This window comes from Dreissena polymorpha, chromosome 5 (assembly GCF_020536995.1).
Source record: "Dreissena polymorpha isolate Duluth1 chromosome 5, UMN_Dpol_1.0, whole genome shotgun sequence".
Classification (NCBI taxonomy): domain Eukaryota; kingdom Metazoa; phylum Mollusca; class Bivalvia; order Myida; family Dreissenidae; genus Dreissena; species Dreissena polymorpha.
In genome coordinates, this window is record NC_068359.1 from 62,389,848 (window position 1) to 62,415,245 (window position 25,398).

The window sequence follows — 25,398 nt, forward strand, 5'->3', positions numbered from 1 at the left end:
TTCAGGGATAAGATTAGTTATGGCAGGAAATCATGCAACTATTTTAAAGCCACATTCATTTAAGCCACACTTTGGGAAAACGGTACATAATGCATTAGTGTCATCCCAGATTAGAATGTGCAGTTTACACAGGCAGTAAATGGGGCATAATGCAAGTGTTATCCCTGATTAAAATGTGCAGTTTACACAGGCGGTAAACCGGGCATAATGCAAGTGTCGTCCCAGATTATAATGTGCAGTTAACACAAGCGGTAAACCAAACATAATGCAAGTGTCGTCCCAGATTAGAATGTTCAGTTTACACAGGAAGTTAACTGGGCATAATGCAACTGTTGTCCCAGATCAGAATGTGCAGTTTACACAGGTGGTAAACCAGGTGTAATACAAGTGTTGTCCCAGATTAGAATGTGCAATTTACACAGGCGGTGAACTGGGCGTAATGCAAGTGTTGTCCCAGATTAGAATGTGCAGTTTACACAGGCGGTTAACTGGGCGTAATGCAAGTGTTGTCCCAGATTAGAATGTGCAGTTTACACAGGTGGTTAACTGGGCGTAATGCAAGTGTTGTCCCAGATTAGAATGTGCAGTTTACACAGGCGGTTAACTGGGCGTAATGCAAGTGTTGTCCCAGATTAGAATGTGCAGTTTACACAGGCGGTTAACTGGGCGTAATGCAAGTGTTGTCCCAGATTAGAATGTGCAGTTTACACAGGCGGTTAACTTGGCGTAATGCAAGTGTTGTCCCAGATTAGAATGTGCAGTTTACACAGGCGGTTAACTGGGCGTAATGCAAGTGTTGTCCCAGATTAGAATGTGCAGTTTACACAGGCGGTTAACTGGGCGTAATGCAAGTGTTGTCCCAGATTAGAACGTGCAGTTTACACAGGCGGTTAACTGGGCGTAATGCAAGTGTTGTCCCAGATTAGAACGTGCAGTTTACACAGGCGGTTAACTGGGCGTAATGCAAGTGTTGTCCCAGATTAGAATGTGCAGTTTACACAGGCGGTTAACTGGGCGTAATGCAAGTGTTGTCCCAGATTAGAATGTGCAGTTTACACAGGCGGTTAACTGGGCGTAATGCAAGTGTTGTCCCAGATTAGAATGTGCAGTTTACACAGGCGGTTAACTTGGCGTAATGCAAGTGTTGTCCCAGATTAGAATGTGCAGTTTACACAGGCGGTTAACTGGGCGTAATGCAAGTGTTGTCCCAGATTAGAATGTGCAGTTTACACAGGGTGTTAACTGGGCGTAATGCAAGTGTTGTCCCAGATTAGAGCGTGCAGTTTACACAGGCGGTTAACTGGGCGTAATGCAAGTGTTGTCCCAGATTAGAACGTGCAGTTTACACACGCTTATCAGAAACAGCACTTTTTGCCTAAACTTAATTTTCTTTAAGATGATAATTTCCATTCAATTAAATAATACCCTGAATGCTTCAACCCATTATAGCCTGTGCAGACTGCACATTATGCCTAAAAAGTTCCATGCTTTTTCTGCTTAATTAGTCCCCTACCGGTTTCACCGGAGGGGACTTATGGTTTTGTCTCTGTCCGTCCGTCACACTTTTCTGGATCCTGGGATAACTTTAAAAGTTCTGAATATTTTTTCATGAAACTTAGAACATGGCTAGATGGTAATAATGGACATTATGCACTTCATTTAATTTTTTTCCTATGCAAAAATTGTGGTTGCTATGGCAACAATTAGACTAGAAATAGTGCTGAAAATGTTTTTTTTTTCTGGATCCTGCGATAACTTTAAAAGTTCCATATATTTTTTCATAAAACTTGGAACATGGATAGATGGCAATATGGACATTATGCACGTCATTTCATTTTGTTCCTATGTCAAAAATTGTGGTTGCTATGGAAACAAAAAATAATAATTCTGAAAATGGTGAAATTTCTGACAATGGTGGAGCCGGTAGGGGACTTTTATTGCTTGGCAATAGTCTTGTTTTGTTTGGAATATGTGTTTAGCACAGTTTTCACAGAGCGATTCACATTTGAATAAGCTGCTGTCTTGGCTGTTGTTATAACAGTAAAACCATGGTTTGCATTACAGACTCTTATTTCTATAAATATTATGATAGAAAAATTGTTGAAAGGGTTGTTGTGCTTTTTGTTAATGCAGTATTGTCATAGGTTAAAAATGTTTGCATTGACATAATACCTTTTAATGTTTTATTCAATATTATGTGTGTTTTGACGGTTGTTATGCTAAGAATATAGTCCAAAGTATAGTGGTATAAAAAATTCATGTGTCAATACAATAATGGTTTTGATTATTTGTTTTATGAATTTACAAATACATGTAGAATGCTGGAAAAGAAGTTTTATATATCAGGTAGGTACTTATGATAAGTACTTATGGTAATTTGTTTGTTGTTGCAATAATAAAAATATCACTTTATGTGACTTTAAGTGATTTTGCTGTTAGAGCAATACAGATTAACTTTTTATAAAGGATTAATGGAAAAAAACTGTAAATCAAGCATTTGTGAAGTTAACACTCAGACTCAGCCTGTAGGCTCATACTACAATTGTTCAATGCATGCCCCTGGGGTTAAAGTCTCCTGCCTTGGGGGTGTGGGGTGAAATGTTTTAAATTGAATGATATTTTAAGCATAATGATGTAAAGCAAAGAGCTCAGCTTTGATACCTGGTTTATAAGATCAGATTGCGGTCCTTTAAAGGAAAGGTGGTTCAATGAAGCGCCTGTTCAAAATGGTGAGTTATATGCTGCGATGACCCGGCCTTCTTGTTCAAATAAGAATTTGTATAACATAATAATTACAACTAGCTGCATATTAGGACCTTGTCACAACATGGTCATTTTTTGTTTATTTTACAGCGAATATTATCTTTCTTTATGAAGTACCTGTAAAAGGTACATTCCCAATTAAGGAAACAGACTAAAATTTCAAATTACCGTCTGAAAAATTTCCAAAAACAAGAGGGCCATGATGGCCCTGAATCGCTCACCTGACTAACCTTGCTTCATGAACTTAAATTTTATTAGACCCATATACAATCCCAAGCCAAATTTCATTAATTAATACATTCTGACAAAATTTCATTAAGACGTGATGAAAACTGTGACCTCTTTCATCTCCACAAGGTTTAACTAGAATTTGCCCGGTGACCTAATTTTTGACCCCAGATGACCCATATACGATCCAAAATCAGATATTATCAAGATAAACATTCTGACCATATTTCATTAAGATCATATGAAAACTATGACCTCTTCACAAAGTTTTTCTATGATTTGACCAAGTTTTTGACCCCAGATGACCCTAATACAATCCCAACCCAGATTTCATCAAGATTAATATTCTGGCCAAATTTCATAAAGATTTAAAGAAAACTGTGACCTGTACTGTCTACAAAAGTTTGTTTTTTTAATCTGACCTAGTTTTTGACCCTAGATGACCCAAAGTCAATCCCAATCCAGATTTTAACAAGACAAACATTCTGACTATATTTCAATAAAATCTGATGAAAACTGTGACCTCTATAGTCTACACATGGTTTTTCTATTATTTGACCTAGTGCCTAGTTGCTGACCCCAGATGACCCAAATACAATCCAAACAGGGCTCCTCTTGCCCAAAAATTTCTGTGGCCAACATTTTAGCCAAATGGAATTTTGTGTAGCCAAATTTTAGAAACTGTAGCCAAAGTTTTAGCAAAGCATTTGCAGGGGTCAAAGTTGGATATTTTGAAAATCCTGAACTTAAAGCTGGGGGCCAGGGGGCCGCAGGGCCCTCTGTGGGTCCAGGGGACAAGGGGGCCAGAGGCCCCCAGAAGCTCCTGGATTCGACACATTTAAAGGGTGCCTGTACCTGTTCTGGTGATTCTATTTTCTTAAAAAAACAACATAGTATTACACATATATTTAAAAATCTTCATGTATTTGATAACGAACACAAAGTTAGTCAAAAGGCAATTCATTCACATGCACCCTCTGTCTGGCATGGACTCGACTGCAGGTGTTGCTTTTGAAGAACCAGATAAAACCTGTAACAGTGGTTACAAATTATATTTTTCACACATACTTTAAAAAAGTCAATAATACATGTTTAATTAATGCAGAATCAAATGTCACCATTTATATTCACAGAATCATGCTGCCAGAAGCCTCCACATACACCTAAGAAAATTGGGTATGGTGGCTTCTGCTAAACAGTTAAAATTGAAAATTTCAGCATGGGTTCCCCTAGTTTTTATCCCAATCGTTGTTTGAATGCTAAATAATTGTATCCTGGTGTGACCCAAATTTGACGATGTAACGGTTACATGAAGCAATATTTAGCAAATAATTTAAGAAATAATGAATGTTTATTAGCACAAAATAATAGTTTTAAACTCGGCTGTATTACTTTGAAATGATTCCAAGACAATAATCATCCATTTAATCGATAAAAATAGAACATCGTCGAATTAAGGTGTCGGCGAATTTGGATTATGGTAGGTTGCTCATATTTGTTTTACAAAAAGTAAAAAAACAAACATTTCTCGCTGCTGGGCTCATATGTTGGGGACAATAAAACATTTTATTTAACTAAAAAAGACCTGTCCCAGTCAGCAAAAATGGCGTATTTGATCGTATTTTCAATTACTGTTAAAATTCTTTTCCTGATTTATGCTTTATTCAAAGGTAAAAATGTTTTAAAAGCTCCAAATCAATGAATCATACGTTATTAATAAAAAAAAATGGGCAAATTTGCTAGATCTATCTTGCCGATTTTTGATGCAAAACAACCTAAACAGTAAACTTTAGCAACAGAAAATACGACCAAATTCGGGGTGTTAGTTTAAAAAAATAAAAACCCTACCTGGTTGGTCTTGATGATTCTTATATTCTTTATGTGATAAGGGCCCTCTGCGTGGAGACACAATGCCTTCTTCCCACATGACTGATAATTCAGGGTTTTCTTACAAACTTCTCAAACCGCTTTTCCACTAGCTTCCACTTTTCTCAACCAGTTCACTACCCGCCCGTAGACTACAGCGGGGAATGGCCACCCATTATAAACTGTACGCTGAAGTTTCTTTAGCTACCAACAGGCAAGTATCTCGTTGCCATTTTTCTCAACTTAAGTCTAAACACAGCTTCCCATTCGGCATCAAATATACGCAAAAAGTACTCAAGTTGATTTAAATCGGCAGCAATTTTTAATCTTTAATCAGATGTAATTGTATATTTAATCCTCTACGATAGTACTATATATATATATGTACGATTTGTTTTCACATCAGTAATTTGTCTCGATGACCGGTGTTAATGCCGACTGCGTATGAATTTTTCAGGTCAATAACACGGCGATGTATTGATGCACAGTCTACAGCTGAAAGCGGTTAATATCTGGGACGGCATGTCAGGAAAAAAATCAATACCGATAATTCGCATTGTTCATTAATTAAGCAACGATTAATAACACTTATCCTTTATGGATTTTCATGAAAGAAAAACCATAATAAAGAAAATTTTATTCTCTTTAATCTGATATATAAACAAGTTTGGAAAGAATTGGATGAAAAATTTGGACTTTATTGCATAAACACCATTTTCTCAATTCAAGGGGAGGTAATTCTGTACTTCATGGACCAATAATGCTCATTTTTTGTAGGGTTCGTGTCCTCATTGATATAAAGACACTGTGCAAATTTGGAAAGGATAGGACAAAAAATGTGGAAGATTTTTGAAAGTTTTCACAAAATAGGCAAAAACGAATAAACATGCAAAGTTCAACGAGCTCCTGCAGCCATGTTTTTTGACGAATCAAATTTCTTTGAACAACTTTTTCAGGGGAGCCTTCAAAGGTCATCCCTGTGAAATTTTTTGAAAATCTGATGAGTGGTTTCTGACAAGAAGATTTTTTAAGGTTTTTACCATATATGGTCATGGCGGCCATCTTGGTTATGTGATCAAATTTTTTTTAACAATTCTTTTGTCCCATGACCTAGGGATGCTCCACATGAAATTTAGTTGAAATTGGCTCAATGGTTTAGTAGAAGAAGATGTTTACAAATTGTTTACAGACAGACAGACAGACAGACAGACAGACAGACAGACAGACAGACAGACGGACGGACGGACGGACGCCGGACGGTGAGTGATCACAATAGCTCACCCCGAGCTATGGCTCAGGTGAGCTTAAAAGGAAAATTGTGTGAGTTTGCTTCAACAAAAGCATATATGCGTGTCAATAAATAAAATGAGTGCTGAAACAGAACATTTCAAGCCAAAAGACTTCTTAAGGAATATTTGATTTGGTTTGTGCAATTAAAATCAAGAAATTAAAAAGACTCATTATCAGACATTTCCAAAAGCGTCAGACCATCGGACCTGACCGACGTTTTAAAGACAGAACAAATATTCCTGGGCATTCTGGAAATTTGCCCTTGGTACCAATTTTGTCCAGTCTTTTATTTATTGATTTCTAATTGGTAAGCGGCTGGCAAAGAATGAACAGTAACTGACGAAACCTCTTAGCTACTTTCCCAAAAATTCTTAAGATTCTGCGAAATGCTGCTAATGTCCGCAATCTTGAAATTTTAAGTGATCAATTTATACCAATGTTAAGCACTGCAGAGCATATTGTAAAGCAATATGTTAACCGAATTATATATTGATTGCATATTTGCTATGTTACTGGTTACTCGTTTACATTTTCTACATTTAAATGATATCTATAAAGCACATTTTATTATATGTACAAAACATGTACATGTTTTCGGACTGTCGTATTCAGATACAGTATGATTCATCAATTTTAATTTATTTTCGACATTTTTTATAACATTTTTATAGAATGACGATACACATGTGGTGATGCGGATGGTATGGTTTATAATATTTCCCATTGTAGTCACCAGAAATTGCAACTAAAAATACTACAAAAAAGGTACAATAAGCTAGGTCACGGGGCCCGGGTGTCCCCCATAGGGACTCGGCCCTTAATCCCTGTTGGGGTCCTGCGGTCCCAGACCCCTAGCTTAATTTTCCGGATTTCAAATTTGGGTCATTGACACCCCAGGAATTAAGAAAACAAATATGAAACCATACAACTTATCGACTTAGGAAAACAACCAACACTTAGTATTAATGGAGCATCTGAGTTGTTGCCGAACGACATAACACTTAACTTCGCAAATATATAAATACGATATGTATGTACATTGATGTTTCTGTCCTATGAATCTCAGTCCGGTCCTGCAAGTTATCTACCAGATATTAAAGACTACCGGACTGCATGTCCTGTGGACTTAAAATAATTTTGGAAATGTCTGCATTATAACCAAATCTGTGATTTCACATGGCAAATCCCAATGACAGTTTTTTACGCTCATTTTTCTCCATTGGTACGGTACCAGTACTTTTCCCTATTGGGCAACACAAATCACTGTATTACTTAACTGTGACAAGCTATTGTTGCTATTGGAAATGATTTTATACAAAAGCATGTTTATTTATTATACAGTTTTGGAAGAAATTTGGTTTAAGGCTCTTTCAGGGATTGCAATAAATCTTATATGGATGCAGAAAATCACATAAAAAAATCATTTTTTTCATCGCTTTATTTAACCTCATATTAAGTGAAAGAAACTGTAACAAATTGTTTGCTCTGAAACATCAAGGCCAAGAGTTTTGGTATTTGTTATGTAAAGTTGTATAGAGATCCTCTGACAAGTTTTTTTTAACCATCTCCCACTTAGACTTAAATTGAAAATGGCTATGTGCATTAACAGCATAAAACCTGACCAGAGTAACTCGCAGTCTGTTTAGGTGTTATGCTATTTCCTGCTCATCAGTATCTAAGGGTTGAAAATAAAACCTTTAAAACTTGCATGTAGTAAGAAAAGTCTTTAGTAAAATTCAACCTTCTATACAAGTGTGTCAAAATATGTATCTATGTGGTAAAAAGGTTAATATAATGCCCATGGGGTAAAATACTTGGTCTCATCCTGGGGGTAACTTGTATTCCTCTGAAACCACCAGGCATAGAGGTTTGCTATTTGTTACTTAACAGTCAATGCTGCCCATTATCAAAATCTTTTAAGCTCATTTTTTGTAGTTGATTTTTTTTACAAACTATTGTCAACAACAGAGCCTCTGTGTCGGCGTCCGGTTAGGTTTTGTGTTTAGGTCCACTTTTCTCATAAATTATCAAAGCTAATTGCATTCAAACATGGCACACTATAACTTTCATGAAGGGACTGGGCAGGCAAAGTTAGATAACTTTGGCTGGCATTTTGACATAATTATTAACCCTTTTTATACTTAGAAAATTAAAAATTTGATTAAGTTTTGTGTTTAGGTCCACTTTATTCCTAAAGTATGAAAGCTATTGCTTTCATTCTTGCAACACTTACTAACTATTATAAGGGGACTGAGCAGGCAAAGTAATGTAACTCTCATGTGCATTTTGACAGAATTATGGCCCTTTGCTTACTTTGAATATATTTTTTTAATCCACTTTACTTCTAAAGTATCAAGGCTATTGCTTTCAAACTTCAAATACTTTCTAACTATTATGAGGGTACTGTACCTGGCTAGTTGAATTTGACCTTTACCTTTGAATGACATTGACTCTCAAGGTCAAATTATTAACTGTTGCTTTGATTCCCATAACTTCTTTATTTATGATCAGATTTGGTTCATACTTTGACATAACAACACTTACATACCACAATGGACTCCACCCAAACCATCCCCCACGCTCGGTTTTAAAACAATAAAATAATATATAAATAATCATAAATACCTACATGCAATAGTGGAAAATCATTGAAGCGAAGTCAGTTATGCAATTTATATCTATATTTAGCTTTCGCTTAATATTATTAGCAATTTATGGAAGATAAATACATAGATTTAGCAAAAACGAAGCATTTTTGCAACTCAGTTTCCGTCTGTGACAGATGTATTTGCATTTGTTCTTAACTTCTCTCCGCTAATTTTGCCTGTATCCACAATTTTGTTAGTTTAGGTTTGAATTAACATGTCGAATCATGAATATTAATTAGGTTGTTTTTGTACTTAACTGTACTCGACCCCAAAATAAAAGCGGAAAGTGACATCCCTGATAAGCCTGTGCAGACTGCACAGGCTTATCTGGAATGACACTTTAGACACATGCATCAAGCCCAGTGTTCTCAGAATGTGGCTCAATTTATCACAGATATCCTGGCTGCATGATTATTATTATTAAAAATATTATTTTAAACTTGCTGCCGATATTTTTTTATTATTATAATGTGTGTGTCGATCAATTAATCAATACTATTTTTTAAGAGCTCACTTCTGAATGAGAACCAACTGAACACAAACCAATTATTTCGAGACATTTTGTTATTTGATATGTTATGTCTATTAGTTAAAACAAAACAACAATGCTCGTAGAAGTATTGAGTAATTGGCTCATAATACATTCAGTTTTTACACTTAATCCACCGGGATTCATTTCAAGTTTGTGTGCGTGAAAAAGCCAGTATTGATCTCAAGAAAGCATTAAATAAGAGATACGAAAGGATTGACAAATGAGTTTGAATAAAAATGTTGAAATATTTATTTATTGGCTATCATATCTGATCGTGTGAAAGAATCTTTTGAGAGAGTATTGTGTTGTGGCAAAAGATTTATTATCAGAATGGGGGATAATAATAAATTCTACCATTCGACTAGGTTCCGTCGCATTTATACGCCAACTTGTGACATAGTTGTGGAAGGAATTAATATGCGGAGGTATTTTCTGGAAAGAGGTGTCACTGCCATAGTTAATGACTTCGGTAAATAGTGACATTTTGAATCAATTTTTTCTTAACTTGTGTGAAATCGATCTTGTCAAATTAAATGTAAATATGTTTCCTTGATTGAGTTGATCTGCTGTAAAATGCTATAACAATTATTTTAAGTCATTTATATTAGCTCTGAAATTTAAACCTGGAGGCACTGTGTATTATTTACTGTTATTTATTTTTACTTATTATCATATAAAACAGCTGTCAAGGTACCAAAATAAATCTATTATGTTTAACTCTTTCAGTGCTGGAACCGAATTTTGAAGGCCTTGCAAACAGTTTGGATCCAGATGAGATGCCACAGAACTTGGTGTCTTATCAGGATCCAAACTGTTTGCTATTCTGATAGTATTCTGTTTTTGTTTTTTTTGAAGAAAATGCTTATTTTAGAAATTCAGCAGACAACATTTTAGCAGACAACAAATTTCCCGGCATACAAAGGGTTAAAATGCCTAATACTTTGCACACCATAAGTTTAAACATGCAAAGGACTACAATAGTATTAATGCTTTTTAGCCAGAGTTGAAGCACTATTAATTGATGCTCAGTGCCAATTTAGGCCTATTGAACAAACCTTAGCCAAAGAATTTATAAATGTGAACTAAGTATTCAGGTGCAGCCTGCAGTAAACAAATGTCTTGTGTTATTGTAAACAAAATGTATGTCTATAAAGCTTTTCTTTAGCGGCTTTTTTCCTCATTACAACATTTATTAATAAAATTATTGTTAGAGTTTATAATTGTTTGAAAATAGATATTACCCGTGTATGTCTATGAAAACAATTAATTTTTAACAGCTTAGTAATAATGAAAGCTAAATAAGAATCATGTCGCTGACATTGATTGAAAACGACATAAGTTTGCTAACATTTTTTCGTTTGGTGAACAAAAATATAAAATGGAATGAATGGTGCACATTTATGCAATCATGACTAATAGCATGTACTGAAATTCATGAACAACTGGTCAGTTTTTGTTTGCTGCTCAAAAATGGGTGAGCTTTTTTCTTGAATAGTAAAACCATGATTGGTCTTAAATTGATGCCCTCTGCAACCCCTCACCCTGAAACAAAATAAAAATTGATGGGTATGTTGTAGATGTCTTATGGTAAGATAATTTGAGCCGCGTTCTAAGAAAACTGGGCATAATGCATGTGTGTAAAGTGTCGTCCCAGAATAGCCTGTGCATGTCTGCACAGGCTAATCAGGGACGACACTTTCCGCTTTTATGACATTTTTCGTTTGAATGAAGTTTCTTCTTAGCAAAAATCCATTTTAGGCGGAAAGTGTCATCCCTGATTAGCCTGTGCAGACTGCACAGGCTTATCTGGGACAACACTTTACGCACATGCATTATGCCCAGTTTTCTCAGAACACGACTTAATTTGTTAGCAGCACAATTTTCAAAAAGACAATTTTGTGTACACATAGCAAATAGTTCAGTTCAAGGCCTGATGAGTACGAGTATGTGCACAGTCGACAGAGGTAAAGCAGTGAACCTCTTATTGAGGTTATTCTTCAATTTACTTTTATTTAACCCTTTGCATGCTGGGAAATTTGTCTTCTGCTAAAATGTCGTCTGCTGAATTTCTAAAATTAGCATTTTCTTCATTTTTTTAAAAGAATACTATCAGAATAGCAAACAGTTTGGATCCTGATGAGACGCCACGTTCTGTGGCGTCTCATCTGGATCCAAACTGTTTGCAAAGGCCTTCAAAATTTGGTTCCAGCACTGAAAGGGTAAAATCGACTGAACACTGTTTAAATACACTGTATTGTCTTGTGTGATTTTTAACAATACAACCTTCAGATCAAGTTATGATATAATTCCTTGATAAGCAAAAGCACCATTGTTTCAATGGTTCATAAAACATTTAAATTGCATAACCTTTGGAGTTAATATTTGTATTTATTTGAAGCAGGATAGTACTCACATTTACAGCATACCAGTTGAAACAAAAAAATATCTGATAAAGGTCTTGTTATACATAAGTTGGAGTTAAAGTGTTGGTATTATGCAAAGCAAAAAATTGTAATGCTCAGTTTAACTGACCTAGATTAATAAAAAAAACTTATTGGTAAATGTAGAGGTATTCAGATTTCCTTATCGTTAGTATCAATACACATTATAAATTATTTTCTTATCTGGCCATAGTGTAGCAGAAGAGTGTTTGTAAACCCTTCTATAAACAGTTTTTGCTGCAATATGTATGTCACTGCATTGTATTCCACGGCTTTTAAGTGGCAAAGATTTTGTATCATATGCAATTATCAATATTTTACAGCATTAGGGTTTGTTGATCGGAGGGCGGGCAACATACAAGAGTCGCAACAAAAAATTGCAACTCATAAAAATAAACAGTGTTTATGTTACCTTTTATGGCATACAAATAGAAATCAAATTACATTTTATAAAATGAACAGGTTATTATTTTACTTTTTCGCAGAAAGCTGAATATAGCTGCCTTAATATTGATTGTTTTTGCCTGTATTGTAAAACGTAATTTTCATTTTTTGCTGAACATTTTAGTTCCCATAAAAATTGAAAACTGTAGTTTTTATTTCTGTTGCAAAGTGTATTTCTAATTACCTTTGCAAAATATAGTTCATGTTTCACGGTTGCAATTTGTAGTTATCATTTTAGTTGAAAAAATGTATTTTTCATGTCTGTTTCAAATGTAGTTTTCAAATTTGTTTAAAACTGTAGTTGCATTCCAATTACAAAACTTAGTTGTCTTTTCCCTTGCAAAATGTAGTTCTTATTTCTATCCTGAAATGTATATCCCATTTTTCCGTTACAAAATACTATAATTTATGTAAGAGGTCAATTTTGTTGCAATGATTATAATTTACCTCATCAACATCTGACAGGCCACACTCTTTTCTCCTCTCCATAGAAATCATAAAAGAAATGCCAAACCATGAAAGTGTTCATCAGCCTGCTATTTGTATGTAAATTGATAATCACCTTAGAATTAGACATTCTTTATTCTAATTTCAGGGTTAGATGCTGAGAACCCTTCTGACCCTTCCGAGGAAGCCAGTGGAACTGAGCCTGCAAAGCGTGGCCGCAGAAAGAAGTCTCCGGGAGGAACGAAAGGTCCAAAACTGCCGTCCTGCAGCCTGCCGACCAATATGACACCTACCTTCTATGTAGGGGGAGGCAATGGAACATCCTTGTAAGATTTGTTTGTTGATTAAGATTATGCCTCTGGGTTCAAAACTAGCCATGCCCCATTACACAGGTGAGTGATCTAAGGCCAGGTTTGCCCTCTTGTCTTCCATTTTTCGGGGAATAATTACCAATACTTTGCTAAATGAGAAATGTTGTATTCTGAAAACTGTTGAATTGAATAAGTAATTAGTAGGGATGGCATCGAATACCAATATCGGTATTCGAATGTTCGCAAATTCATTCAATCGAATATTCGAATATTCGCATAAAACCGCTGGATTGATTTCACCTTGTTATGTGTTAATTTCCATTGGTTTGTAAGTTATATCCATTTGCTAAATACGAGGCTGTTTATTAACGTCGCTATCAAATAATTGTATCGCTGTCGACTTATACTATGACTGATACTGTGATGGGGCACAAATAGAATGAAAAACATTGTGTCATAGAATTTTATTTTTTAATGATTCCACAGATTTGTAGCAGACCGCGCATATGTGAAACTAAGTTTACACATATTACACGTTGCGGTCTTCTTATCCACAGACCGTGTAAAGTATTCCATACTGCAGAAAGGGCTGGTGGCATTTTCAGATTTGAATTACGATTCTTCATTCTTCTTCATTATTTTTTATCGAGTGCACCGGGATTGTCTCCCATATGGCCATCGCCCCCAGAAAGACGTGTTAGTTGGTTACCGGGGATAGTGCAAGATACATGAGACACCCCGTTCCAGAGGTGACCCTGGGTCTTTTAGTGCCCGGTGTATAGCACCTAGTACACTGCACCTCGGTTTAACCTCTCATGCGAAAAACAAGTTAGTAGGTTAGGTGCAGCGGGGGATCGAACCAGCAATCTCTAGATTGTGAAGCCAGTGTGTTACCACTAGACCACGGATCCGCTACAATTATGATTCCTTGATGATTGTTTAATTTATATCATCTGTTACTTTTGTGTAATTCACATATTTAAATGTCTGTTCAAACTGTGATCACAAAAACTAAATTATTATTCGCCAGTAAATTGAAGCCCTTAATTGGTACCTAATTGATAAACAACAGTTTTGTCCCTTTCTTATAGTGAGTATATTGCATTGCGCGATTTGAGTAATTCACACATTTTAATGGCTGTACATACTGTTATCACAAAACTTAATTATTATTCGCCAGTCAATTTAAACCGTTAATTGGCACCCCATTGGCAAACAACAGTCGGGGCCTTTCTTAGAGCGTGTATATATCATTGCGCAATCAACACTGATATGGGCCGCGTTATCAGTTTGACACGAAGAACGTCACGTCAAACATGTTAGTCACGGGTGATTTAATAGGTTGCTTTTTAGTAAGCGGTTCGCAGGTCATTAAATATTGGTGAAATTCTGTTTGGAAAAAAATGCGATTTTGCGAATATCATTTTTATTATTCGAATGCTGACCATTCAATCGAATATTCGAATAATTTTGCCATCCCTAGTAATTAGATCTAGCATATATTACAATAAATTAAATATGAACAAGACATCAATTCGCTAACAACTACACATTTGGTAACAATGAAATCATGTTGCTTTAGAACAAAGCAGAAAAGGCAAGAAAAACTTAAACTTGCCCCACTCAGAAGAAATGTGAAAATAGCTATGCAACCAGCATAAAAACCAGACCAGCCTGCAAGTACCTCCCACGCTGTTTAAGGTTTGATGCTGTTTGCTGGTCATCAGTATCTTAGGGTCGGCTTTAATTGAGCCATGTAAACTTTAATGTATTTACAAAGGTCTTTAATATGATTTTCGAAGGGACTACAAACCCATCAAAATAGGTATCTGCATACATGCCATACGTCCCGGATTGTCCGGGACAGTCCCGGAAATGAAGAACTTGTCCCGCTGTCCCGGAAATCTGTCAAATGTCCCGGAATTTACAAAATCCATATATACATGTACCTTATCTTAGGCTTAACTGCACCTCGAATCTGTGTTTATCTGCAGCGTCTCCATGACAATGCCTACCCGAATAGGCAGACTACGCTACGTGTCAAAATCGATCAATTAACAGGGGTCCTGTTATCATATCAATTGTCTCACGTTCGCGGTCAAACCGAAAAGGCGGCATTGTTTAATGTGGTTGTTAATTGACTTTAATCTACTACGTCATTATTTCCCGCTGCGTAAGGGCAAAGGATAGTTGTTCACACATCTGAAGTCCAACATCGCTGATTAAAAAATTAAAAGCAGTTTATGTTCGCACGTTTAACCGACAAAGAAGTTGAGTAAAAAAGTAAGCATATATAAACGTCATCCTGTCCGGATTTTAAGTTGACGATCTACCGGTACTGTTTTGTTGTATTCGTTTTAATGTGATTGGTTGTATGTATTGTGAATTGATTTTAGTTGACGATCTAACGGTACTGTATTGTTGTGTTTTTTATTATATAAATGTTATAAATGAATAAAGGCGTATCAACAGCTACGCGTTACACACCGGTCTTAATAACAATAACGCAGTGACGTCACCATCTATGTTTAGAACGCTTACACTGAAAACACGTGGCTTGTATCTAGTAACGGAAGTAGTAATGTTTAATTTGACGTTAATAGATCAAGTGTATTTCGGATAGGCTTTCGAACTTTTGCAATTAACGATGCGAAACAAAAAAAAAACGTACCAAATAATGCATATGTCTATAAATATCGCTACTTTTTATACATGTCCCGGAAAATCGGCAAAAGTCCCGGACAATTTAACTCAATGTCCTGGAATTGGTCTGAAAAATTATGGCATGTATGGTATCTGAGTGGGAGAAGTATATGTATTGAGCTAGCTGGTCAGTCACACCTGGCATTGTTTTGTATTGAGCTAGCTGGTCAGTCACACCTGGCATTGTTTTGTATTGAGCTAGCTGGTCAGTCACACCTGGCATTGTTTTGTATTGAGCTAGCTGGTCAGTCACACCTGGCATTGTTTTGGGCACTTGGCAGAATAGAGGAAGCACTAAAATGACTTGTATGTTGTTACATGATTTTGCATACTCTCCTGCTTTGGATTCAGAGTCGAGGGCCCCCTTGTCAATATAGGATGGAAGCGAACAACAGACAAATTTGACGAGCGTTTCCGTCTGAAGTGGGTAGAGAGCAAGTGTAAAATCAACTATGGATCTTTCAAAGAAGGTAGCACAATTTTATAATCAATTGTTTATACTAATTTTTCAGTCTTTTGCATGAATTTGGAATGTTTCAGGTGAATAATAGTAATTATCTTTCCTAACACTTATACAAAAAACAAATACATTACTACAATTTTTGCTCTTTTTTAATGGAGTTTCCCCCTTTGTTTTAAATTGCATGTAAAAACACACTTCTTCCTAGATTTCTGTGTGTTTATTTTGTAAAAATTTAGACAGAATAATTATTTGCATTTGCTACAGCACAAATTGTCAAGGTTTTGTGATTGTGTTTTACAAGTTATTGCCCTTTGTAGTCAGTAATTATTTTCAAGGTTAAACGATTGCATGATTTTTTAGAAGTTATTGTCTTGTGTTTAAAATAACAGAAAGCCAGGGGCCTCAGAATTGTAGTTTTACTTTTTCCCTACATTCAGTCTCACATTCTAATGGTACTCTTTCATCCACAACGCAACCCTGTGACAGGGGATACACAGCTTTTTGTAATTTTTAGCTCACCTGAGCACAATGTGCTTGCTGTGAGCTTTTTGGTTGACTTTCATTTGTTGTGTGTTGTGCATGATGCGAGGTTTACATTTTCCTTGTTAACCCTTTGCATGCTGGGAAATTTGTCTTCTGCTAAAATGTCGTCTGCTGAATTTCTAAAATCAGCATTTTCTTAGATTTTTTTCAAAGAATACTATCAGAATAGCAAACAGTTTGGATCCAGATGAGACGCCACGTTCTGTGGCGTCTCATCTGGATCCAAACTGTTTGCAAAGGCCTTCAAAATCCGGTTCCAGCGCTCAAAGGGTTAACAATCTAGAGGCCAGATTAATTGTCCAATCTTCATGCAGCTTAGTCAGAAGATTTGTGCCAATAATATCTTGGAGGAATTTGAAAATGGTTCGGGTTGGTTAAAAAACTTGGCCACTAGGTGTTGGGGCATTTTTCCTTATATGGCTTTAATGAAACTTTGTTATCACTCTTAGGCGGCCACATTAATTGTCAGATCTTCATGAAACTTGGTCAGAAGATTTGTCCAAATGATATCTTGTATGAGTTGTAAAATGGTTTGGGGTGGTTGAAAAACATTGCCGCCAGGGGGCAGGGGAGATCATCAACACCTTATGGTTGGAAATGAAGCCTTTAAATCATAGATTTTGTATGAAAGATGTTAAATTTTATTCTACTTTTAAAGGGACTATTGATGCTTTAATATGTCTAATTAAGGGGTAAAGTGTGAGCATATTTGGACGGTTTTTGTGACTGTTTCAGGTGAACAAATGGTGAACCACCTGCCCAACTCCCACTTGCTGACCAACAAGCTTGGCCTGCTCAACAGCCTCAAGGAGTATGAGCGGGTGACACTGAGCACCAAAGGGAGGCTACCTCGACTACGAATGTCCGACTTCCATCCAGAGACCTACAAACTGGACGAGAAGTCTGACCGGGATTTGTTCCTGGAGATATACAAAGGTGAAGATATGAGTTCAATTTTAATTTTAGCAAAGATTTCGCAAGGAAACCACGACTATTACCTCTTTTAGTCAGACCTTTCATGGATTTGATCTCCAAGGGTTCTCATTGGTTTTAAAGGTTTTGAAAGGAAGACAAAGTAATATAGTTGATTTTGTTCCCATCAGCAAGATCTAGATCTTTAAGCTTCCAGATCAGAACAAGGATAAGGGAGACATTATGCTCTGCTCAAGGGAGACAATCTAATATAGTAAATGTGTTAGCAGACAAACAGATCTAGATCTTCAAGCAAGAAGGTATGAACTAGGGCAAGGGAATCTACCTGATCTTAGTGAGGGGAGGTTATTTCATTTGGTACATTTTAAAGGAAGACAATCTTATGCATTCATTTTGTTTTCAGACAACGAGATTTGGATTTGTAAGCCGGTGGGTATGAACCAGGGCAAGGGAATCTTCCTGTTACGCTCAAGAGAGGCCATTATGCAGATTTTAGAGGAGCGGGAACAGAGGAAGCAAGAAGCCCAGAAACCTGGGCGTCCGCTCATGAACCGCATTGTGCAGAGGTACTCTATTACCAGATTGACACATTGTGCACTGCTCTGAGAATATAGTTCTGCATGAATGTGTAACGTAGTTCTACACCTTAACTTTATATGTACGATTAAGCATAAGTCAATTCACAATGTTGATTATCCCCACGCTTTTTGAAAAAAAGGTGGGGATATTGTGGTGATCTCCGCCGTCCGTCCGTCCGTCTGTCCGTCCGTCTGTCCGTCCGTCTGTCCGTCCGTCCTGGCCACTATCTCCTCCTACACTAAAAGCACTAGAACCTTGAAATTTACACACATGGTAGCTATGAGCATATGTGCGACGGTGCACTATTTGGAATTTTGATCTGACCCCTGGGTCAAAAGTTATAGGGGTTGGGGTGGGGCCGCGTCAGAAATTATCACTCATTTTTTTAGGTTATTTTACATTTACTTCTTTATTTCTACACCGATTCACTTCAAATTGATACTGGACCTCACCTATGACAATACGGTCAATCTCAACCATGCATGGCCCCATTCCCAACCCTGGGGCGCCCCGCCCACATAGGCCACACCCACCAAAAATTTCCATTTACTATAATTTTTTCATTTCTACACGGATTCACTTCAAATTGATACTGAACTTTTGTTATGACATTAGGGTCAATCTCAACTATGCATGGCCCCAATCCCAACCCTGGGGCGCCCGCCCACATAGGCCACACCCACCAAAAAAATCCATTTACTATAAAAAAAAATTAGGTTATTTTACATTAACTTCTTCATTTCTACACTGATTCACTTCAAATTGATACTGAACCTCTCTTATGACAAAACGGTCAAACTCAACTATGCATGGCCCCGTTGCCAACCCTGGGGCGCCACGCCCACATAGACCACACCCGCCCAAAATTGCCTTTTACTATAATTTCTTCATTAATACACTGATTCACTTCAAATTGATACTGAACCTCTCTTATGACAATACGGTCAATCTCAACTATGCATGGCCCCATTACCAACCCTGGGGCACCCCGCCCACATAGGCCACACCCTCCCAAAATTGCCTTTTACTATAACTTCTTTATTTTTACACCCATTCACTTCTAATTGATACTGAACTTCTCTTATGACAATACAGTCAATCTCAACTATGCATGGCCCCATGATCAACCCTGGGGCGCCCTTGGGTCAAACATGCGGCGTGGGGATACGCGTCGGCCTCTGCCGCGCCATTTCTAGTTTTATTTAATATAATTTCTACCAATTAACAATCCAAAGTTATAATAATTAATAATTTAAAAGACTTGTAATGGTTCTAAAGGTTCTACAAAACAATCAAAATACTATGAAAATTTCTGAAAAACATGTAATTGTAATGATCTATTGATGTCCATGTTCCCAGGTACATAATGAAACCCTTGCTACTGGAAGGCCACAAGTTTGACGTCCGCTCATACATGCTAATTGCGTCCACCTGCCCCTTCCTGATACTCTACCACAAGGGCTACATACGCAGGACATGCACCAAATATGACCCCAATGATCTCAATCTGGGATCGCATCTCACAAATCAGGTAAACACAAAGAAATGGTTATGATAAACATAGATGTAGATACCATCTTATATATTATCTGCTTCTTATGTTTTAGATTGCATTGCCATCCTGTTTGTTAAAAATAAATTTACTTGTAAATTCTAAACTTACTTGTAAATAGTAAGGTTTAGTTTTAGTTAGTTTTATTATCCCGTCTGTAGATCTGCCGTGGAATCATATGGAATTCTATGGAAATGGTAAGATGGAATTCCGAGGAGTATTGGCACTAACTTTCCATCCGATTCCATGCAATCAATGGAAAAGTGAAAAAAAAAACAGAAGGGGGACTTGATATGGGATGGAATTCCATAGAATTCCGTGGAATTCCATATAATGCCGTGGAATTCCATAGAATGCAGTGGAATTCCATAGAATGCCGTGGAATTCCATAGAATGCCGTGGAATTCCATGGAACGCCGTGGAATTCCATGGAACGCCGTGGAATTCCATGGAACGCCGTGGAATTCCATGGAACGCCGTGGAATTCCATAGAATGCCGTGGAATTCCATAGAATGCCGTGGAATTCCATGAAAAGCTATGGAATTTAATAAAAAGCTGGAATAAAATAGAAATGAAAACAGATTATAGATCAAAGGCATTTTATTGATTTTGAAAAACAAATGTGAATGTAACTAAAGGTTTCATCATAGAAGTTAAGCAAGAACAAGATCTGGCATCAATCATCAACCACACACATGCAGTCACAGTACATATTCAAAAATGAGTGGTTTTACATTTTCATAAAGTACCAACTCTCTTAACCACAGGCATGCATGCACACATTCAAAAACACATCCATAAACATGCACGCATATACAGGTGAGAACAGAAAAACTTATAAAAGACACAATATAAAACATAGAAGTAGAATTTTACATTTCTCTTATGACAAGTATACTTCCTTTCTCACATATGTTCATAAACACACACAATTACATGCACACACACATCAAACACAATTGTTCTAGAGTTTTTTCTCATAAATTTTAACGTTCAACAACTGTTCCTTATTAATTCTAGAACACTTTCAGTACGATAACAGAAGTTCAGTTCTAGTTGATGTGTTCCAGTACAATTCTAGAAAAGTTCCGAAGGTTAACTTCAAATATTTAAGTCTGAAACCAACTTTCTAGAAAACAAATTCCCATGCAGACAGCCAGTATTCAAGTACTGAGCATAGTTAATAATAATACATAACAAATTAACAACTGTTGTTTTAATTTTGTTATTTATATTACTATGCTCAGTACTGTTGAACACGGACTTAATTCAATTATCCAAGTTTCAAATTCCTAAATTAAAAAAAACAACAAATAAATTAAGACAAAAAACAAACACAAAATACAATTCACAAAATAAATAACTGGTCTTTTTTTTACAAGAAGTAACCAAAATAAAACATGTCACCAGCCACAGACTGCCAGGCTTAACACAGAGGCTAAAAATGTTTGTCCAAGTCTTCCACTGCCATTTTCCTTTTCTTCTGAGAATATTGAACACCAGTCATTGCCTCCGGGTCCTTTTTGGTATGAGGTACATTGTATACTGCTCACATGTGCTCTACAGAATAAAAAATCATAAAAATGTCTAAAGCAAAGAGTTATTTACATTCAAACTATAACAAGAGATTGCAAAGCAATATGGTCCCCTACCTGTTAAACTTCACTATTTTAAGTTTGTTAAATATATTTGTTGCCATAGCAACCAGAATTCTTGCATTATAAACAACATGAAATGACGTGCAAAATGTCCTTATTGTCATCTGTTCATGTTTCAAGTTTCATGAAAAAATACTTAGAACTTTTAAAGTTATCCCAGGATCCAGAAAAGTGTAAATGACTTAGACTAATATATTGAATTCCAAAAAGACAAAATACTTTCAGGTGGTTAACATTAAATAACTTATCTAGCCCAGGGCATGACAATATTTACCATGAATTTGTAGCCCTGTAAGTCCTCTAGGTAAATGCGCTTAAAGAGCCGCTTTGCTGTTGGATTATTTCCCTGCCAAACTCTGCAGTATCTTCCATCAACTGGTCAATGGTAATTAAAGCACATAATGAAAATGTATAGGGAACGTAATTCATGAATTCTTTTAAATATTAAGTTGTTAAATGGTCTTTAGAAAGAGAACTAAAAACGAAGTGAATACATCGCAAAGCACTAAGCATAACTTAATTTGTTGGTATGATTAGTACAAATTTATTATTGCTATAATTAGAATGATGTGTAATTCTATTGGTATGAAAATGCACACTCAGATACCTAAAAACCAATTCCATTGGTTTAATTTTTTATTTACAAGCAAATACGTTGAATTGATATCCCCCGCCAACATGCTTCTGGACACATAAGTATTATATTTGACACTCAAACAAGCATTTTTTAAAGATACAAAGGGCCATAACACCGTTTTTAACAGATGGTGTACAATTCCATTTGGCGTGCATCATCCTCTTATCCATATATATACTCGAACCAGGTTTCAATGAAATCCGCCAAAGCACTTCCATGATATGGCCTTGGACACACAAAAAGCATTTTTTCAAGATACAAAGGGCCATAACTCTGTTATTAACTTATGGTGTACAATGCCATTTGGCATGCATCATCCTCTTATCCATATACATACTCATACCAAGTTTCAGTGAAATCTGCCAAAGCACTTCCAAGATATGACTACGGACGGATGGAAAGACGGACAGACGGAAGGATGGAAGGACGAACAGACAGCGCCAAAATAATATCCCTCCGCCTATGGCGGGGGATAATAATAAACATTAACACCATTAATGAGCATTGAGTGCTCAACATGCACAGTAAAAAACTTCCTTAGCCTGCAGTTCCATAACCTTGCATGAGAAAATTCCGATACTACATTCAATGTTATTAATTTCTCCACATAGGTCTTATTACTTCCTTTTTCAACCTGCAAACTCCACTAGTGAAAATTTGGGTGACAGCTGCTTTTAAACTAATATTTGCCATACTAAAACCTCAAATATCACATAAAAAGGTCTACAATAATGTCATAAGAAGATTAAATTTAAAGGAATATTTAGAAATAATAAAAATCACAAACCTTCAGTTGTTGTTCTATTCCTAGACAGACTGCTCAAACACTGTATGCATCACTCTTTAGCAATATTTCATGTCACTTTCCAAATGATATAAATACATAAGTATTTTAAGAAAGTGTTTTTAATGGAAAAACTAATGAACTCTTCTGTTTGTTAAATGTCTTTAACTTTATTTTAACAAGTTAAACCAGTATATTGTCCACCATGTTTCATGTTTCAATCTAACAGGTAAACTTTCTGTATTTGAATTCAGCCAATTAGAAAAGGCTGTTATATCTTATAGCCAATAGATTTGCAGCAAACATACCCAACATTTGATGTACAACACATGCTTGGCTTATCAGATAGATTGTTATTTGACAACCTGGACTGGCTGAGTTTGATATTGAGAAAAAACAGTGTGTATACCACTTGGACAGGGTTAAGGAATTTAAACTTGTAGAAATTGCTTTGAAAGTAACAACTACTCCTACTTCTGCAGAACTACTACTTTAATTACTACAGCATCAACAACAACACCAACAACAACAACAGCAACAACAACAGCAGCAACAGCAGCAACAACAACAGCAGCAACAACAACAGCAGCAACAGCAGCAGCAACAACTGCTACTACAGCAACAACTGCTACTACTGCTACTTCTATTGCTACTACTATTGCTACAGAAACTGTTAATGCTACTACTTCTACTACTACTACTACCACCACAACCTCTACTGATATAAAAAACACTACTGCTACTACATTTATTACTACAACAACAACACCTACTACAACAACAACAACTACTACTACTAATACAGCTACTACATCTACAACTACTACTACTACTGCTGCTGCTGCTGTTGCTACTATGAAGTCTATTTGGCTATTTGTAAGTGTAAGGTGTTCTATATGTGTTCTTATTCCCCATAAGAAATTTTGTAGAACTTACTGGTTCTTAAAGCGTTCTAGATGTGTTCTAGAACTACATTTTAAAACATTTTTAGAAATGTTTGACCATATTTTGTCCTTGAAATGTTCTAAAAAGGTTCTTGAAATTATTGGAACAGTTTCAGTCCTAAGCCATTTTCCACGAATATTCTGGATTTATTCTAAAAAAACTGTTTTGGAACAATTCCAGAACATACGTTTTAGAACACAAATATGGAACAGTTCCAGAACTGTTCCAATTTCTAGAACAAATCTATAATTATCTTTATTGCATTTTCTTTTAAATACAAAATACATGATGCAAATACATTCATACATGTATTAAACTACAAATACATTTCAGACAACCAGCGAAAATGTTCTAAGTTATTTTCCATTGATTTCCATCCAAGAAAATGTATAAGTTATTTTCCATAACGATTTCCGTTGAAAAAAATGGCTAAGTCCAACTTTCCATGGTGTTTTCCATACATTCCGTGGAAATGCATGGAATTTTAGTCAAGATTCCGTGGAATTCCATAACAGCTTCAGATGGAAAATTGGCAAGTGGATGGAATTCCATCAAATTCCATGGATTTCCATCGATTTCCGTAGAATTCCATAATATTTTCTATGGAATTCCATAGAAAAGTGCTGATGACTATGGCAGATCTACAGACGGGATGCTCTCCCAAAATTTATTTTGGGGGCAGCATATAGTCGCCACTTCGTCTGTCCGTCTGTGTGTCCGTTCGTGCACAATTTTTGTCCGGGCTATTTCTCAGCAACTTATGACCAGAATTCAATGAAACTTTATGGGAAGCTTCACTACCAAGAGGAGATGTGCATATTATCAGCGGGTTCTGGTCGGATGATTTTTCACAGAGTTATGGCCCTTTGAAATTTTCTATAATTTTTTTTTGTCCCCCCCCCAACTACTGAGCCCTCAAGACGTTTCCTTTTATCTGAATATATAGTGCAATATTGTGACAAAAAAACTTTGGGGAGCATCACCTGTCTACGATGGTTTCTTGTTTTTAAATGTTGTAAGATTTAGGATGGGTTGGTGAATATTGCATCTCACAAAATAGATAAAGCATCTCACAATCCAGGTACAGAATCTCACAAACTAGGTAAAGAATCTCACAAACAAAGAAAAGCATCTTACACACTATGTAACCCATCTTAAAAACCAGTTGAATCATCTAATAAACAAGGTAAAACAACTTACAAATTATGTAAACCATCTAATAAACGAGGTAAAGCATCTCACAAACCAGGTTAAGCATCTCACAAACCAGGTCAAGCATCTCACAAACAAAGTAAAGCATCTTACACACTATGTAGTTAAATAATCTAACACACAAGGTAAACATCTTTCAAATTATGTAAACCATCTTACAAACCAGGTAAAGCAAATCCATCTCACAAATCAGGAAAAGCATCTCATAAACCTGACAATTAATTAAGTATCTCAAACCAGTTAAAGCATCTTACAAACAAAGAGAAACATCTAACAAACTATTTAAAACATCTTTAAAACCAGGTAAAGCATCTAACAAACCATCTTACAAACTATGTAAAGCATCTAACAAACCAGGTAAATCATCTGACAAACCAAGCCAAGCACCTCACAAACTAAGAAATTCTTCTCACAAACC

At 36.1% G+C, this 25,398-nt stretch overlaps 1 protein-coding gene and 1 long non-coding RNA gene across 6 annotated transcripts in view; one reads left to right on the forward strand and one right to left on the reverse strand.

Annotated features, from left to right (window-relative positions):
* The window catches only part of LOC127880994 (probable beta-tubulin polyglutamylase), a 226,527-nt gene that overhangs the window by 183,730 nt on the left and 17,399 nt on the right, over nt 1-25,398 (forward strand). For all 5 annotated transcript variants that reach the window (XM_052428550.1, XM_052428549.1, XM_052428552.1 and 2 more), the window contains 5 exons: nt 12,808-12,985; nt 16,025-16,143; nt 17,415-17,615; nt 18,016-18,178; nt 19,551-19,722. In XM_052428550.1, the coding sequence (XP_052284510.1) occupies nt 12,808-12,985; nt 16,025-16,143; nt 17,415-17,615; nt 18,016-18,178; nt 19,551-19,722 (833 nt within the window). The remainder of the gene's footprint in view (nt 1-12,807; nt 12,986-16,024; nt 16,144-17,414; nt 17,616-18,015; nt 18,179-19,550; nt 19,723-25,398) is intronic.
* Nucleotides 21,255-23,006, reverse strand: LOC127880995 (uncharacterized). Its single transcript, XR_008049853.1, has 3 exons — nt 22,827-23,006; nt 21,677-21,777; nt 21,255-21,304 (listed from the first exon to the last, which is right to left on the reverse strand). It is a non-coding gene; the product is annotated as an uncharacterized LOC127880995 (long non-coding RNA).